At 43.2% G+C, this 19,633-nt stretch overlaps 1 protein-coding gene across 2 annotated transcripts in view; it reads left to right on the forward strand.

Moving 5' to 3' along the window:
- LOC139264621 (signal transducing adapter molecule 1-like) overlaps window positions 1–19,633 on the forward strand; it is a 90,336-nt gene that overhangs the window by 41,260 nt on the left and 29,443 nt on the right. Inside the window, exons 5-9 of one of the 2 annotated variants that reach the window (XM_070881366.1) lie at window positions 7,025–7,171; window positions 7,334–7,424; window positions 11,668–11,836; window positions 12,113–12,207; window positions 12,460–12,548. In XM_070881366.1, the coding sequence (XP_070737467.1) occupies window positions 7,025–7,171; window positions 7,334–7,424; window positions 11,668–11,836; window positions 12,113–12,207; window positions 12,460–12,548 (591 nt within the window). Of the gene's footprint in view, window positions 1–7,024; window positions 7,172–7,333; window positions 7,425–11,646; window positions 11,837–12,112; window positions 12,208–12,459; window positions 12,549–19,633 lie in introns of both variants that reach the window. The other variant, XM_070881365.1, reaches the window with a different exon arrangement.

Below are 19,633 nucleotides of genomic sequence, written 5' to 3' on the forward strand. Positions count from 1 at the left end.
CATCAAGGAGATAGCATGAAATAATTTATCTGAGCTCAATATTGACAGTACTGGTTCATAGATTCACTATTTGAAATTTGACCTAATTACTAAAATATTCCTAAGATTTTATTTTTAGAGCGCCAGGGTTGGATTTTTCAAATGTTTTTTTTCCCTTCTCTCCGCACCCTCCCCCCCCCCCCCCCCCCCCGCCCCCTTTCCATAATTACACACACCATTCTTCAGACCTTGGGGAATGCACCCCATTTCCAGGCTGTGATCAGTATTTCTCTGAACCAGCTCCGAGAAGTTGAACAATGGTAGTATGGCTCCACTTGGTAACTTGTCTTATTTATTAACTGTTTTTCCCTACCCAAAATGATGAGATAAAGCCTTGAGGCCAGTGGTACTTGTGGAGGTACATGTATGGGAATTGAGCATGAGAACATGGTCAGAAGTATCTTTGCTATGTCCAGCCCAAACAGCAAGTTAGGGTTTTGTGAACTCCTAGCAATGGGTTCTGAGTGACCATTTTATCCATCTGTAGTTTATTTTCTAGGAATTCATTATCCATTTAGACCATCAGTTTTCAAACTGGGGGTCTGGTCCATGAGGGAATCCCAGGAGGTTTATAAAGTCATTTGACTTCTGTTATCTGAAGCTGAGCATACTGCACACTGTGAGCACAGTGTCTGAACAATTTGATATATGTTTCGTCAGTGTTTGTTGATTTACTGGCACATTATTTCTCTATACACTATTAAAATATTTCCTGGTCCAATGACATTGTCTCTGGATTTGGGTCAATATTTGCAGGGCAGGGGGTCCTCCTTACACAGAAGTTGGAACCACTGAATTAGTCCCATCTCCTTGATAAAGCCCATTTATTGCTGTGTTGTGGATTGTTTATTAATGCACTTGGTGGCTAATCTACAGTAGGATCCATAATGTTATCAACATTTCCATCATTATTGGAAGCATCCTAGTTGTTCAGAAAATGCAAAATCCCTCTTGGTAGAACAATATTAGAGACAAAATAAACAGTATTCGAGACAAAATAAAACTCTCTGCCTTTAATTATATGGTCTAGCTTTCCCTGATCATTGTTTACTGTTTTTTTTTTAAAGAGATTATCTGCTTCTGTTAATCTTGTATTTCCCACAAGAGTCTAATGGCAGGGACAACCTTACAATGTGTGTGGTTTTAAAAATAATTGTCGAGCCTCCCAATGAAAGCAGGACTTGCCTCTTTAAACGTGGTCCTGTGCCAATGAGTGAAGTATGTGTTCACAGTAAGTATTTTTGCAAAGCTTGGAAGTGGTTTAGAGCAATGTTCCCTCTAAGCGGCTGTGCAACCATCGGGAGGTCCCGTGCAGGCCGCTCACCAGCTGTAACGCTAGAAGAGATACCGCGCATGTGTGATTGCGCAGCAAATTTAAAGGGACCGCACATCTAAAGTAAAAATTAGAGGGGACATTAGTTTAGTGCTATAATTCATTCTTTCAAATGCGCTATTATCCTTCTCTCTTCCTTTTGTCTGGTAATTTTGTCCCAATTTTTCATTTTAAAACTCTGGTAAAATAGTTGGCAAGTATTTTTGCTACTCCTATCATTTATGATTTAAGTGGATTGAGGAATTGCATTAGTCATTCTACCACTTAAGTGAAACTGAGTCATTCTTCAAACAATGAAAGTGTTTAGACATTGGACTTGATATGGGAGGATCAGGCTGATTAGCGTGACTTGGCCTATTCCTCTGCTTTTCCTGTTAGCTGGTTCTTGATTGTTCATCGTAAATAAACAGAACCCAAGATTGAACGACTATTGAAACATTAAAGTGATCCTCTTTTTAAAAACTGCTTTAATGATAGACCATACCTGAAAATTAGAAAATCGCTGGAATTAATTATAATATTCCTTAGTCAGAATCCTCAAATGTTAAACTTCCTTATAATAGAGGTATAAAAATAAGGGCTCTGACCACACCTTAACTGTGGCTAAAATGATGTGCAATAAAACTTGAAAATACCAAGAAAATGAATTCAGAATATCAATATCTGTTACTTGCTACTCTTACAGTTTTTATACGTTCTCGATCATGTTTCAGTCTAAGTTTAGCATTATTAAAAAAAAATTGAAACGAATTGTGAACTTCAAGGAAAAACTTGTTATTGGGGCCCCCCTTTAAATATCAGTTAGCAAATTAGAGCTAGCATCCTTTCTTATCCATGTAAAACTATGGCTGGCTAGAAGGATACTGACCTTGTTGACTGGATTAAGTTACAATGCAAGCCTATTTTATAATGGACTGGTTTGTATTTAGATCATGTTTCCATTGTATGCAGCTGTTCAATATATTCCTTGGAGTTAGAAATCTGGAAGTTGAATTTGAGTTAACAATGCGGAAAGCAGATTAAAGCAGTTCAAGTGCTTCCATGCATCATGCTTGATTTTTAAAATCATTACAAACCTTTCAAATGCAACCTGGACCTGTCTGGACAGTGGATATTTTTGCACAGGTTAGAAATTATCAATTGTTCTAGATTGTGCTTATCAACTCGGTGAACCAGCAACATCCAGGGGTATTCAACATTTAGGAAGGATTGGCAGAGAGGAAAAGGAGGCGGGGTGGCATTGCTGGTTAAAGAGGAAATTAATGCAATAGTAAGAAAGGACATCAGCTTGAATGATGTGGAATCGCTATGGGTGGTGCTGCGGAATACCAAAGGGCAGAAAACGCTAGTGGGAGTTGTGTACAGACCACCAAACGGTAGTAGTGAGGTTCGGGACAGCATCAAACTAGAAATAAGGGATGTGTGCAATAAAGGTATAGCAGTTATCATGGGCGACTTTAATCTACATATTGATTGGGCTAACCAAACTGGTAGCAATGCAGTAGAGGAGGATTTCCTGGAGTGTATTAGGGATGGTTTTCTAGACCAATATGTCGAGGAACCAACTAGAGAGCTGGCCATCCTAGACTGGGTGATGTGTAATGAGAAGGGACTAATTAGTAATCTTGTTGAGCGAGGCCCCTTGGGGAAGAGTGACCATAATATGGTAGAATTCTTTATTAAGATGGAGAATGACGCAGTTAATTCGAAAACTAGGGTCCTGAACTTAAGGAAAGGTAACTTCGACGGCATGAAGGGTGAATTGGCTAGAATAGACTGGCAAAAGATACTTAAAGGGTTGACGGTGGATAAGCAATGGCAAACATTTAAAGATCACATGGATGAACTTCAGCAATTGTACATCCCTGTCTGGAGTAAAAATGAAACTGGGAAGGTGGCTCAACTGTGGCTAACGAGGGAAATTAAGGATAGTGTTTAAAACCAAGGAAGTGGCATATAAATTGGCTAGAAAAAGCAACAAACCTGAGGACTGGGAGAAATTTAGAATTCAACAGAGGAGGACTAAGGGTTTAATTAAGAGGGGGAAAATAAGAGTATGAGAGGAAGCTTGCAGGGAACATAAAAACTGACTGCAAAAGCTTCCATAAATATGTGAAGAGAAAAAGATTAGTGAAGACAAACTTGGGTCCCTTGCAGTCAGATTCAGGTGAATTTATAATGGAGAACAAAGAAATGGCAGACCAATTGAACAAATACTTCGGTTATGTCTTCACGAAGGAAGACACAAATAACCTTCCGAATGTACTAGGGGACAGTGGGTCTAGTGATAAGGAGGAACTGAAGGATATCCTTATTAGGGGGGAAATTGATGGGATTGAAGGACAATTAATCCCCGGGGCCTGATAGTCTGCCTCCCAGAGTACTTAAGGAAGTGGCCCCAGAAATAGCATTGGTGATCATTTTCCAACAGTCTATCAACTCTGGATCAGTTCCTGTGGACTGGAGGGTAGCTGATGTAACACCACTTTTTTTAAAAAAAGGAGACCGAGAGAGAACGGGTAATTATAGACTGATTAGCCTGACATCAGTAGTGGGGAAAATGTTGGAATCGATCATTAAGGATGAAATAGCAGCGCATTTGGAAAGCAGTGACAGGATCGGTCCAAGTCAGCATGGATTTATGAAAGGGAAATTATGCTTGACGAATTTTCTGGAATTTTTTGAGGATGTAACTAGCAGAGTGGACAAGGGAGAACCAGTGGATGTGGTGTATTTGGACTTTCAAAAGGCTTTTGACATGGTCCCACACAAGAGATTGGTGTGCAAAATTAAAGCGCATGGTATTGGGGGTAATGTACTGACGTGGATAGAGAACTGGTTGGCAGACAGGAAGCAGAGAGTTGGGATAAACGGGTCCTTTTCAGAATGGCAGGCAGTGACTCGTGGAGTGCCGCAGGGCTCAGTGCTGGGACCCCAGCTATTTACAATATACATTAACGATTTAGATGAAGGAATTAAGTGTAGTATCTCCAGGTTTGCAGACAACACTAAACTGGGTGGCTGTGTGAGCTGTGAGGAGGATGCTAAGAGGCTGCAGGGTGACTTGGACAGGTTAAGTGAGTGGGCAAATGCATGGCAGATGCAGTATAATGTGGATAAATGTGAGGTTATCCATTTTGGTGGCAAAAACACGAAGGCAGAATATTATCTGAATGGCAGCAGATTAGGTAAAGGGGAGGTGCAACGAGACCTGGTTATGGTTCATCAGTCATTGAAAGTTGGCATGCAGGTACAGCAGGCGGTGAAGAAGGCAAATGGTATGTTGGCCTTCATAGCTCGGGGATTTGAGTATAGGAGCAGAGAGGTCTTACTGCAGTTGTACAGGGCCTTAGTGAGGCCTCACGTGTAATATTGTGTTCAGTTTTGGTCTCCTAATCTGAGGAAGGATGTTGTTGCTATTCAGGGAGTGCAGCGAAGGTTCACCAGATTGAGTCCAGGGATGGCTGGACTGTCAAATGAGGAGAGACTGAATCGACTGGGTCTTTATTCACTGGAGTTTAGAAGGATGAGAGGGGATCTCATAGAAACGCATTAGATTCTGACGGGACTGGACAGGTTAGATGCGGCAAGAATGTTCCCAATGTTGGGGAAGTCCAGAACAGGGGACATAGTCTTAGGATAAGGGATAGGCCATTTAGGACTGAGGTGAGGAGAAACTTCTTCACTGACTTGTTAACCTGTGGAATTCCCTGCCGCAGAGTTGTTGATGCCAGTTCATTGGATATATTCAAGAGGGAGTTAGATATGGCCCTTACGGCTAAAGGAATCAAGGAGTATGGAGAGAAAGCAGGAAAGCGGTACTGAGGTGAATGATCAGCCATGATCTTCTTGAATGGCGGTGCAGGCTCGAAGGGCCAAATGGCCTACTCCTGCACCTATTTTTCTATGTTAACTATGTAGTGTTGCATTCAACATCTGTTGTGCTCAGGAGTGCATTTTATAAAGGCAAGTTCAAGCTGCATCAGAAAGCTTTGCAATGATTTTAAACTAGAGTATTACTTGGATTGCAATACAGAAGAAGGCCATTTGGCCCATGTTTTTGCTGATTGTTTACTAGAGAAAATTTTATATTGATGAAAGATTAAAAATTTATCGGGGAAGAAATTGGGGTCATTTGTGCAAACTACTTTTTACCCAGGTGCGGCGCCACTAACTATTCCCGCTAAATTCCTTGGGAGTTTAACAGCGGTGGTAATTGGTACCGCCCTGCCCTGCTTCGCTGCGCCGGCGTTGACAATGTCATCACAGTGCGCAGTGACCCGTTTTTGCCGTGGAACAAAAATTCAGGAGATGCCCCTGAAGCTGCGCTGGGCGATGACTGCTTCAGGGGCGTGTACATGGCAGCTGGTCACTCGCAGGGTGCCTGTTAAAGGGGAAGTGGCATGCGCGGGGACAAAAATCAGCCAACTTGCCTATCGCGGCCCATTGCATCCTTGAACGCAGTGTCCGTGCCGGTTGAGTGCCGGGCTGATGGCACGGCACCCCGCTCCCCGGTGGTCCAGGTAGATCCCCGCAGAGTCTGCAGCTTGGCCCTCCCCTTTAATGAAGGGGAGGGCCCCTTCTACGCACCGCTGCGCCGCTCTCCCTGTGCTTCCCCCTTCCCCCCCCATCGGCCCACATAGAAAGTGGAGCGCGTTATTTTGAGCTCCACTTCCCTCGGGGGTAGAAACTCCAATATCACGAGCGGAGTGCCGCAGGAACTCCCGCCTCTCAGCTGTTACCGCCCTCAAACAGGCGCTATGCAATTTCTCCCCCAAATGCCTTTGATTGCATTACCCTGAGGCATTTAGACAGTTCTGGGTTTTTTTTAAGGAAATATTTTAAAATTGCTAAGTAGTCTTCGTCCTCTCTCCAGGATCCCTGCAGACCAGACCAGAGGATTTGCAGGGGTTCCAGAATAGACCTTTGCTTCAGGTTTCTTCGGGCGCTCCTATGCTGGGAAATCTAACTGATGTAATGGCTACTATATGACGAAGGAAGCCAGAAATGGCCCTTTCTGCCTCATTAAGAGACTACATCTACTACAGATACAAGCTCGATGACATCACCTGACAGTCCCAGGAAATCATGCCGGGACACAAGGGAGCTCCTTTTTCCTTTTCACTACACTTGGGCAATGTGACTAGGAGAAAAGTCTATCCTGTGCTCTTTGGGTTTAACCTCTGTCTACAAAACTCACTCTCAGCCTTTCCCTCAGAGTTCTTTCTGAACTAGTCACTGTGTGGAACTTGTGTCAATGTGAATCTTGGGTATTTTCTGTTTTCCCTTGCTCTACTGCCTGTTGCTAAAGTTGTGGTTCAGAACAAGATCTTGTGTTCAACAGATAGGACAGAACCACCTGATTATAATGTCTGCAAAATGTTCATCAAGATAGTGATGCAAGGTCTCGCCTACCCTGACCATCCCTCCCTTCCCAGCCCTTTTTCTTGTAAGATGGCTTGTATTCTAGCGTAGAGGTTGAGCTACATTCAGAGTGAAGAAGACCATATCTCTGATAGTTGTTGGTATCCTGCAATATGTTAGATTACAATTTCTGGGGACAGAATAAATTAGCTAATATCAACTCTGTTATATTATTAGCAATTAGGTACAGCTTCTTGGGGTGTGCTACAATCTTGATTTTCATTTCAGGGTCACCCAAAAGTCTGTGAAAAACTCAAAGCCCTCATGGTAGAATGGGCAGAGGAATTTAAGAATGACCCCCAACTTAGTCTTATATCTGCCATGATAAAAAACCTGAAGGAACAAGGAGTTACATTCCCTGCTGCAGGTTCTCAGGTAGTATTTTTCCATATTTATTTTCTGCATGAATTACCTACTCTGTAGTTCAAGCCACTCCTCGTCAGTCACTGCTGTGAAATATTTGAAGATATAGAAGTTTGAGTCCTTGGTTTAAATCAGCTGTTAACCAGTTTATTTCTAACTACCTTGTTGGGATAGGCTGCAGAACAGGCAAAGGCGAGCCCTGCTTTGGTGGCTAAGGACCCAAATGTAACAGCAATCAAAAAAGAAGAGGAGGACTTAGCGAAAGGTGAGCGTATTCTATATCCATGTGCTGCATCAATGTAGATCTAAATGTAGAAATGGAAAGCATTTAAAACACACAGTCTGAGGTACATTGGTAGAAATTGGCAATATGGTATAATTTTATACCTAGGCTGCTAATAGTAAAGCAAAAACAACTTAAAATTATTTAATGTCCTTAACATAGTGAAGCACTCCACAATGCCTCACAGAGGATGGTGGAAACTGATACCAAGCAGTAACTGGGAGAAGAACATTACAGGAAGATGTCTGAGGCATGGCTAAGGATGCTTTTGCAGTGGGGAGGATATAGCAAGACGGAGGAGTATATGAAGAGAATCCCAAAATTTAGAGCTGTGATGGCTGAAGTTTATGCCATGAATGCTGGAGGGAGGGAAGACGCACGGTACTTTGGATTTGGAAGAGCAGAGGGTGCAACTGGGACATAGAGCTGGAGGAATTTAGGAGTATGGCCATGGAGGTGTTTGTTACCAAGGATTTTGAAGTCAGACTGTTGAAGTTGAGGAGCCAGTGGATGTCAGCGAAGACTCTGATGATGGGTGAGTAGGATTTAACGTGGGGAAAGATACTGGCGTTGGTGTTACTTAGGAATATAGGATTTGCTAGATGAATAAACACCATGGCCAGAATTTTGTTGGGGGAGGCGGGTTTGGTGGGGTGGAGGGGGGGCATCCGAGGAGGACAGGAATCCTGGGAGGCCAAATTTCCCGCATGTCCTGCCGATTTTACTGGCAAGGTCTATTTTGAATATGAGGCCTCGGTTTCCTGCCTGTAGCCAGCCAGCTTAAGAGGGTGACTGGCTGCGGGCGGGTAGGCCTCCGTTGCGAGGGGTTGGTCCGGCGGGGCGGTCGTCAGTCGGGAGGTGGCGAGGGGATCGCAGGTGGCGAGGGGGTCGGCAATCTGGAGTAGGGAAGAGTGGATTGGGGGGGGCAGGGAGGTAGGGAGGTTGCAGGATTGGCGGGCGGTGGGGGGGGAGGGTGGAGACAGGGATCGGCAAGGGGGCCAGAGGATCGTGGCCGGTGGCCTTCTCATTGGTGGGGTAGGAGATGGTGGGTGGGGGAGACCTGTGATTGCGATCGGATGCCTTGTGGAGGGGTCTCCAATCGTGAGGGTGCGTATGGCAGAAACCCTGAATCCAGGAAGTAGGTATAAAGCTACTTGCCTTCGAGATGCAGCTGTCCCCGCCTCTGTTTAACTGCCGGGTTTCATGAATTGTGTTAAATTGCAGTTAACTTCAAAATGGAGGGGAATATCGAGGCTTCCAGCCTCATTGCAATATTTAAATTGAAATAACGCCCCCTGGGAGCGGGTTGGTTGCCCGCCCCACCGTTCCGCCTCTGTAAAAACTGGAAGTGGGTGAGTTAGAGGTGGGATCAGGTCGGGATTCACATTTTTAACAATTTAACTGCCCCCACGCTCCAAACCCAGCCTTTTTTTTAAATGAGAAAATTCTGGCCCATGTTCTTTTTGCCATTTAGTTCACCAGCTACCATTCTGGTAGTTGCATGATGCAATGATTATGGGGTTATTGACTATTCATGGCAATCAATCTCTTATCATCATGTACAGCAGACCCAGACATGAGATGAGGGAAACCCGCTAGTGGTGGAAAGCTTTGGGACTAATGTCACCTATTCTTCCCAAGCATACTATGTCTTAAATTACTCTTGTATTATATCGCAAAACGTTTTTTTCATGAAAGAAATCCATCTAATTTGCATTTAAATGAATCAACACTTTCTGCTTCCATCGTCTCCCTAGGGAGCTTGTTCCATAGATTTATCACTCGCTCACTGAAATAATGTTTTCACAGATTAGTTTAGAATTAGCCCCCTTTCAGGTGCAAGTCGTATCGACAAAAAGAAACAGCTTGTCAATTTCTGTTATCTAATCCAAATAGAATCCTAAAAACAGCAATCCCTGCCTCCTTGGCCTTCTCTTTTCCAAGAACGAACATCCCATTTTATGTAATCGCTCCTCGTAATCAACCAGGAGGGATTGGATTATGTAAATTCATCATGTTCTCACTGGAAAAGAAACGGCTCTGGGTGAATTTGACTCTCCGTAGGGTAAAGCTTTGAGGATGCTGGAAGTGATAAATATATGGGAAGGGCTTCATCAGTGGTGGGAGTAAGGGAGGAGCAGACAGAAGCAAATAAGATACCGAACTTGTATATTGTCCAGTTCAGTTTGAGCAAGCAGCCAGCGGTGGAATAGGGGCTGAGGTGTGGAGAGAACCAAATGGGATGATTAAGGTCTTGCCAATGTTTAACCGGAAGTTCTGATTCCTCTATTCAGTCAGGACAGCATGTAAATGAGGTCAAGAGGTGTACACTTACGGGTAATACTGAACAGCAGCTTGTAAATGAGGAACACGAGGGGACCAAGAATTAAACTTGGAGGCATGCAAGACATGTGGGGATGAGGATGCAATCCATTGCGGGAGATGTGCTGGTCTGGCAAGAAGCTCAGAATGAAAGGATAATGCTACGAGGTTGACCACCAAGGAGAGATGATTGAAGAGGATTGAATGCTGAATCATATTAAATGCCATAGAGAAATTGAGAGACCAGATAGAATAATGGACCATGGTTGTAGTGAAACACAGTGTTGTTCGTGACTTTGACCCAAGGCAGTTTTACTGCTGTGGATGGGACAGAAACAAGATTAAATGGATTCGAAAAGTTGTGTTGTGGAATTTTGTTGTGATGACTTGCAGGGACCTCAGAATGGGGAGGTTGGAAATTGGGCATAGAAACATAGAAAATAGGTGCAGGAGTAGGCCATTGGGCCCTTCGAGCCTGCACCGCCATTCAATGAGTTCATGGCTGAACATGCAACTTCAGTATCCCATTCAGCGACTTCAGCAACCATGGGTGAACATGGAGAGGAGGAAGAGGGTGAAGGTTTATTGTGAACATGTTAAATGTTAAAATTCTGGTTTGTTTATAGTTCTAAAACTTGTTTTAAAACTGCCTTCTCCCACAAACTTTGCTACAAAAATCAACCATGCTGACAAAAGGATTCAGATCTAATTTTTTGTAAGTTTTGCAAATTGGTATCTGTTTATGTTGAATCTGTAAGGCTGTTAGTTTCTGAGTATTCTAGATATTTGGGTTCAGCACCTTTAACCACTGCCGTAAGGAAACCCTCTGCTCCAAATTTCTTTCAAGAGATCCTAGAGAAATTTATGTTTAAAATTTGACTCCTCATAACTACGTTAGGCAGTCAGGCATTCAAAAGATGCTTGTATTTAAATTGAATGAATTGACTATCTGTATGGAAACTCCATTGATCTGTTCCACTTTAACTATTAGATGGGCATTGTCACAATTACCTTTGCATCTCGGTATCTTCTGAAATGCCTTTTGCACATCAGACTATAATGTGTAAGTACTCTGTTAGCTTGAAATATTTGTTAGCTTGTATCAGCCGTGGCTCAGTTGGTAGCACCCTCACCTCCTGAGTCAGAAGGGATTTGAGCACAAAAATCTAGGCTGATACTCCAGTGCAGTATTGAGGGTGTGCTGAAACTGTCTGAGGTGCTGTCTTTCAGATGAGACGTTAAACCGAGGCCCAGTCTGCTCTCGGGTGGATGTAAAATATCCTATGGCTCTATTTCGAAGAAGAGTAGGGGAGTTACCCCTGGTGTCCTAGCCAATGTTTATCCCTCAATAAACATCACTAATACAGATTACCTGGGCACTATCACATTGCTGTTTGTGGGAGCTTGCTGTGTGCAAATTGGCTACCACCTTTCCTATATTGCAACAGTGACTACACTTTAAAAGTATTTCATTTGCTGTAAAGCACTTTGGGACGACCAGTGATCGTGAAAGGTGCTATCTAAATGCAAGTCTTTTCTTTTTTCTTTTTCTTTCCTTTCTTTCCCTTTTCTATAGAGAAAATCATTTTTTATTATCTTTGAGGCTGTGAATACCAAGTTATCATATGCCTTTGATACCCTTGCTTTGCCCTCCAAGATCATGTACCTCCAACATGTGAAACAGTAATGCAATATGTTTCATTATTGACAGCTTTCTAGGCTGAACGTTAAAACAAGGTGTCTTTATAAACTGAAATATTTACTTACAAATGGCATTTTTGCAAAGAACGGATCATTTTCTGTTAATGTTGAAAGACCAAGTATGGAGGATACAATATTTATAATTTTAACAAGGTATATTTTAGCATCTGATATTTTATAGCCATTGAATTGTCATTGAAAGAACAAAGACAACAACAGACCACAGTCTCTAGTCTGTATCCAAGCACTTCAAGCCTTATGACCAGCAAATCTGAAGGACGGAAGGTGCGAGCCATCTATGACTTTGAAGCTGCAGAAGATAATGAGCTCACCTTTAAAGCTGGAGAGATCATTAGTGTACTAGATGACAGGTACATGGAAATAAATCGAGAATAAATAGGGAAGGAAAATTGTGTTTAAGTAACAGAGTCTTGAAAATATCATAACTTGTAGTGGTGTAGTCTTATACAAATTAAATGAAGGAAAATATAGATGCTTGGTTAGCAAATACAGAATACATGTTGAAGAAACAATTTGCATTTTTTGATTTTTTTTTGGATGGAATATAACATGCAATAGAGTAATGATTTGAGATAGTTGCATTAATACTGAACTACTGTAACACTCCATTCATCTACCTTCAATAGTGATTCAAATTGGTGGAAAGGTGAAACGTATCAAGGGATTGGATTGTTTCCATCAAATTTTGTGACAGCAGACCTAACAGCAGAACCAGAGCTGTGTGAGTAATGAACATGTATTGAGTAAATCCAATTGTAGCATTTGTATTTGAAAAGCAATGAGATTTTAATTTACCATGACTACTAACATTGCAAACTTTTATATGTAAACAATTTGTTCAAGTTCAATTTTTAAGAGCTTAAGTTGGAAGGTGGGCTTTTAATTTGTTAAACACAATTGGAAAGCTAACAGTTGTATTATTTACATAATTGTACATTTTGGCTGTTACTAAAGTAAAGTTTGTTCTTCACAGTGAAAATTGAGAAGAAAACTGTACAGTTTAATGATGAGGTACAAATTGAGACACTGGAGCCAGAATCTGAACCGGTTTATGTTGATGAAGTAAGTACGTACAATGCTGTCGATGTTAGCAACATACAGCAACTTATATTTATATGGCGCCTTTAACATAGTAAAACGTCCCAAGGCATTACACAGGAGCATTATTAAACAAAACTTGACATCGAGCCACATAAAGAGATATTAGGGCAGCTGAGAGGTAGGTTTTAAGGATCATCTTAAAGGAGGAAAGAGGGAATTCCAGAGATTAGGGCTTGAGCAACTAAAGGCATGGCCACCAATGGTGGAGCGATTTAAAATCAGGAATGTGCAAGAGACCAGAATCGGAGGAGCGCAGATATTTTGGAGGGTTGCAGGGCTGGAGGAGGTCACAGATTGTTTAATTGGGAAAATCATCAAAGATTCTGAAATTGCTAACCTATTCAGAAAATTGAACATCATGCTTTCAACAGAGGTCAGAACATATGATTTCTTACTGTGTTGAACCAAGATTGGAGTAACTATTACTCCCACGGAACTTGAACTTCAGAGTTTGCACCCTGATGTTAATCCGATTATAGATATGTGTAATGCACGTTATCCACTTTGGTAGGAAAAACATAAAGACAAAATATTATTTAAATGGTAATAGCTTGGAAAATGTCGATGTACAAAGGGACCTGGGTGTCCTTGTACACCAGTCATTGAAAGCAAACATGCAGGTGCAGCAAGCAGTTAGGAAGGCAAATGGTATGTTGGCCTTCATTGCAAGAGAATTTGAGTACAGGAGCAAGAATGTCTCTCTACAGTTATACAGGGCCTTGGCGAGACCGCACCTGGAGTATTGTGTTCAGTTTTGGTCTCCTTACCGAAGAAAGGATATACTTGCCATAGATGGAGTGCAGTGAAGGTTCACAAGACTGATTCCTGGGATGGCAGTACTGTCGTATGAGGAGAGATTGGGTCAACTAGGCCTGTATTCACTAGAGTTTAGAAGAATGAGAGATGATCTCTTGAAAAGTATAAATTCTGATGGGACTGGATAGACTGGATGCGGGGAGGATGTTTCCCCTGGCTAGGAAGTCTAGAACAAGGGGTCACAGTCTCAGGATACAGGGTAGGAAATTTAGGACCGAGATGAAGATAAATTTCTTCACTCGGAGGGTGGTGAACCTGTGGAATTCTCTACGACAGAAGGCTGTGGAGGCCAAGTCACTGAATGTATTTAAGAAGGAGATAGAGAGATTTCTAGACAGAAAAGTCATCAAGGGATATGGGGAAAAAGCGGGAATATGATATTGAGATAGAGGATCAGCCATTATTATATTGAATGGTGGTGCAGACTCGAAGGGCCGAATGGCCTACTACTGCTCTTATTTTTTATGTTTCTAGTCGAAAAGGAAATTGTGGCTCATTACGGAATCTTTCATAAACAACAATGCCAAGATCAATTGAGCATTTCTATTTGAACTGAGAGGCTACTACCAGATCTACTTGCACTATTGGCCTTAGTTTGCAGAGCATATGTATTGAGAGAATTATAAGTATGTGTTTTAAGTGCTGAAGCTTATTTTATTTAAATTATTTCAGTATTTTTCCTCGTTTGTTGATCTCCATTTTCAAGCTACTTATGCTGAGAAACTGTACCTTGAGGAATCATCTGTACACCCGATGTGTCTACTCAGTTCTCATTCTCTTTCTCAGTAGTCTTGTCAGCACATGGAATGTCTGAGTTCTAACATAAATTGGTATATTTTAGTCCAACAAGGAAGGAGGCAGTGCTGCTTCTAGTTCTACGAAATATACTGGGGCGAGTAAGTTAAACGTAAGGGAATAGCTGGGAAACAGCTGCTTCGGTTCAATCTAAAAATGGAAAAGGAGAGGGATTGATAAATAGCTGCCCAGAAAAAAGGAATTTCTACTAGAACTATACGTAACGAATCCAGATAATTTGTATAACATAATTGGCACATAGTACAGTGGATAAACATTGGGAAACTTTCAGACAACAGAAGCTTGAATTCCTTGCATAATTAATCCTTAACATTCAAAGACTTCAAAACAGAAATGTATGCTATATCTAAAACTAATACAAAAGAAAATTAAATGTTGTATCGTGTCAGCCTTGGCTCAGTCATAACACTCTTGCCTCAGTCAGAAGTTGTGGGTTCAAGCCCCACTTCAGGCCCGACACTTCAGTGCAGTAATGAGGGAATATTGTTACGGGTACTGAAGTGGAGTATTTAAATAAACACTTGACACTAGGTCTGTGTTTGAAGATTCAAAAGCAGTCTTTATTCTCACCGGTGGGGAGGTGACCTTCTATGGGTCTAACCAGGTCACTGTCCAACGATACGTATTTTCAAACAACATCTCATACAGGAGGAAGTCCCTGACCTGCTTGCATGCACACCATGTGGTGACCAAAAATGAGCAGTGTTGGGGAAAAATGCAGCCAAAAATTGAGGAGTCACATTTAATTACATCTGGAGGACATTTACTAGCAACTTCTTCCTCACTGAGGGAGGGGACAGAAAAAGAGAATTCTTTCTGTGCATTGCTTGCAACATTGTTTCAAAGCAACCCAGCATAGCAAGGAGCAGAACGTTCCAGCTATAGCAATGCTATACTTTTCTTAGATAAATTAAATACAAATGAATAAAGCATGGGTGCCAATTTTAAGCACAGTAATACCTGTATTGCTAGATACCATTGGTCAGATGAAATGAATTCGCTGCTTATACTGTCTCTTCACATATAACTGAACCATTTGTTACCAGAAGCACTGCAGTGAAAACAAATGCATCTCATCTGCTTTTTGGGTAGCAGTAGCATCAGTATGTCAATGAAGCCTAATTAAACATGGTTGTCCTACACATACCATAAAAAAAAATTCTAATTGTTCAATTTGTAGAGGGATTTGGTTTGTAGCATTCCATTTCCACTGTACATACAATCTGTGTAAGGATTTCACGACTTGTAGATATTTGAGATTAAAACTGTTTATTGGCTGAAGGATTAGAAACCAAACAGGACCAGCACTATATATAGCAGGAGTTTTCTGACTGCATAAAAGTCCCGAGTCCCAATGGGCAACAAGCTGATCCTCCTTGGCGACTTCAACGCCATAGTTGGAAAGGACACAGACCTCTGGGGAGGTGTGATCGGCAGAGAGGAGGTTGGGAAAACCAACTCCAACGGTACCCTCCCGCTGACGAAATGCTTAGAACTTGGTCTGGTCATAACCAACACCTTGTTTCATCAGAGAGACAAGTAAAAGGCCTCATGGCAACACCCTCGCTCCAAGCACTGGCATCTGCTAGATTACGTCATCATTCGAGCGAGGTACTACAAGGATGTCCGCATCTCCCGCGCCATGACAGGAACTCATGACCGCTGGTTGGACCACCGCCTAATCCGCTCTGTCATTTCCATCAATGTAGCCCCGAAGCAGAAACAGAAACTCTGCCACAGGAAAATCATTGCCGGAGCACTCAAAAATCCTGCTAAGAAAGCCCTATTCAACCAGTCCTCACTACCATCCTGACGACATCCAGTGAACCGGAGATGCAGAGTATCCACAGTGCCTGGTCTGCCCTCGAGGCCTCCATAATTAGCACCTTGGTCACTCCATCAAGACTGGTTCGACGAGAATGATCAGGAGATCCAGGAGTTAATAAGCCGCCAACGCAAGGCATTCTTGAACTGGAAACAGCAACACAACTCGAGTGCAAGAAAGCAGCTCCATTGACGTCTGAAGGCCGAGGTCCAACATAAAATTTGTGACCTAAAGAACAGCTGGTGGGTGGAAAAAGCGACGGAGATCCAGCAACTAGCTGACAACCACGACGTGCGTGGATCATTTAGCGCAGTCAAGACCACCTATGGCCCAAGCACCCCCAAAGTCCTACCCCACTGAAGGCCAAGAATGGAGAGGTACTCATAGAAACATAGAAAATAGGTGCAGGAGTAGGCCATTCGGCCCTTCGAGCCTGCACCACCATTCAATAAGATCATGGCGGATCATTCACCTCAGTACCCCTTTCCTGCTTTCTCTCCATACCCCTTGATCCCTTTAGCCATAAGGGCCATATCCAACTCTCTCGAATATATCTAACGAACTAGAATCAACAAGTCTCTGTGGAAGAGAATTCCACAGGTTAACAACTCTTGAGTGAAGAGGTTTCTCCTCATCTCGGTCCTAAATGGCTTGCACCTTATCCTTAGACTGTGAGCCCTGGTTCTGGACTCCCCCAACATCAGGAACATTCTTCCTGCATCTAACCTGTTCAGTCCCGTCAGAATTTTATGTTTCTATGAGATCCCCCCTCATTCTTCTAAACTCCAGTGAATACAGGCCCAGTCAATCCAGTCTCTCCTCATATGTCAGTCCTGCCATCCTGGGAATCAGTCTGGTGAACCTTCGCTGCACTCCCTCAATAGCAAGAACGTCCTACCTCAGATTAGGAGACCAAAACTGAACACACTATTCCAGGTGAGGCCTCACCAAGGCTCTGTACAACTGCAGTAAGACCTCCCTGCTCCTATACTCAAATCCCCTAGCTATGAAGGCCAACATGTCATTTGCCGCCTTCTCCGCCTGCTGTACCTGCATGCCAACTTTCAATGATTGATGTACCATGACAACCAGGTCTCGTTGCACCTCCCCTTTTCCTAATCTGCCGCCATTCAAATAATATTCTGCCTTCGTGTTTTTGCTACCAAAGTGGATAACCTCACAATTATTTACATTATACTGCATCTGCCATGCATTTGCCCACTCACCTAACCTGTCCAAGTCACCCTGCAGACTCTTAGCATCCTCCTCACAGCTCACACCGCCACTCAGCTTAGTGTCATCTGCAAACTTGAAGATATTACACTCAATTCCTTCATCTAAATCATTGATGTATATTGTAACTAGCTGGGGTCCCAGCATTGAGCCCTGTGGTACCCCACTAGTCACTGCCTGCCATTGTGAGAAGGACCCATTTATCCCTACTCTCTGCTTCCTGTCTGCCAACCAGTTCTCTATCCACATCAATACATTACCCCCAATATCATATGCTTTAATTTTGCACACTCATCTCTTTTGAAAGTCCAAATACACCACATCCACTGGTTCTCCCTTGTCCACTCTACTAGTTACGTCCTCAAAAAATTATAGATGATTTGTCAAGCATGATTTCCCTTTCATAAATCCATGCTGACTTGGACTGATCCTGTCACTGCTTTCCAAATGCGCTGCTATTACATCTTTAATAATTGATTCCAACATTTTCCCCACTACTGATGTCAGGCTAACTGGTCGAAAATTCCCCGTTTTCTCTCACTCCTTTTTTAAAAAGTGGTGTTACATTAGCTACCCTCCAGTCAATAGGAACTGATCCAGAGTCGATAAACTGTTGGAAAATGATCATCAATGCATCCACTATTTCTAGGGCCACTTCCTTAAGTACTCTGGGATGCAGACCATCAGGCCCTGGGGATTTATCAGCCTTCAAACCCATCAATTTCCTTAACACAATTTCCTGACTAATAAGGATTTCCTTCAGTTCCTCCTTCTCATCAAGGACAGAGAGGCAGTCAGTGACCCCTGGAAGGAGCATTTCGAAGATCTCCTTAACCAAGATTCTGTCTTTGACGTGTGTGTCCTCGACTCCATCCCACAGCATGCTACCCACCACCACCTCAACACAACCCCAGCCCGGCATGAGGTTGAAAAGGCCATCCAAAAGCGAGAAACAATCCCCGCCAATGCACTAAAGCATGACGGAGAAGCACTATTGGTGCGAATACATTAACGTATTTCTCTTATTTGGAAAGAGGAGAGCATGCCGGGGATCTCGGACGCCGTAATCGTGACCATCTTCAAGAAAGGTGATGAGTCCAATTGCAGTAATTACAGAAGAGTTTCCCAGCTGTCTGCCACAGGGAAAGTCATCGCAAGAATTCTCCTCAATTACCTACTCCCAGTGACTGATGAGCTCCTCCCAGTGTCGCATTGCGGATTCGGCCCACTAAGGGGCACAACGGACATGATCTTCACTGCGTGTCAAATTCAAAAGAAAAGCAGGGAGCAGCACCAACCTCTACATGGCTTTCTTTGACCTCACAAAGGCCTTCGACACTGTCAACCGTGAGGGATTGTTGAGTATCCTCCTCAAATTCGGCTGCCCTCATAAGTTTGTCACCATCATCCGCCTGCTTCATGATGACATGCAAGTTATGATCCTGACCAACGGATCCACCACAGACCAAATATACATGCGGACCGGGGTCAAGCAAGGCTATGTCATTGCACCAACGCTCTTCTTGATCATCCTTACTGCAATGCTCCATCTCGCCCTCAGTAAGCTCCCTGCTGGAGTGGAGCTAATCTACAGAACAAACGGGAAATTGTTCAACCTCCGTCGCCTCCAGTCCAGATCCAAGGTCACCCCATCCACTGTCATTGAATTACAGTATGCAGACGACGTTTGCGCCTGCACACATTCGGAGGCTGAATTCCAAACCATCATCAACACTATCACCAAGCGTACGAGAGTATCGGCCTTACATTAAACATTCAGAAGACAAAGGTTCCCTACCAACCTGCCCCCGCCACACAGCACTGCCCCTCCGATTATCAAGATCCATGACGAGGCCCTGGACAATGTGGACCATTTTCCATACCTCGGGAGCCTACAGTCAACAAGAGCAAACATCGATGACGAAGTCCAACACAGTGTGCCAGTGCAGCTTTCGGTCGCCTGAGTAAGACTGTGTTTGAAGACCAGGATCTCAAACCTGGCACTAAGATCATGGTCTACAGAGCAGTCGTGATACCCGCCTCTTATATGCTTCAGAGACATGGACTATGTACAGCAAGCACTTCAAAGCACTGGAGAAATATCACCAATGCTGCCTCAGCAAGTTCTCCAAATCCATTGGCAGGATAGGCGCACCAACATCCGTGTTCTTGCTCAGGCTAACCTGCCCAGCTTCAAAGCATTGACCACAAGTGATCAGCTCCGATGGACAGGCCACATTGTCTGCATGCCCAATACTAGCCTCCCAAAAGAAGCTCTCTACTCAGAGCTCCGACACGGCAAGTGAGCCCCAGGTGGGCAGAGGACACCCTCAAAGCCTCCTTGAAGTGCAACATC

Source organism: Pristiophorus japonicus, chromosome 5, assembly GCF_044704955.1.
Source record: "Pristiophorus japonicus isolate sPriJap1 chromosome 5, sPriJap1.hap1, whole genome shotgun sequence".
NCBI classification, from domain to species: Eukaryota; Metazoa; Chordata; class Chondrichthyes; family Pristiophoridae; genus Pristiophorus; species Pristiophorus japonicus.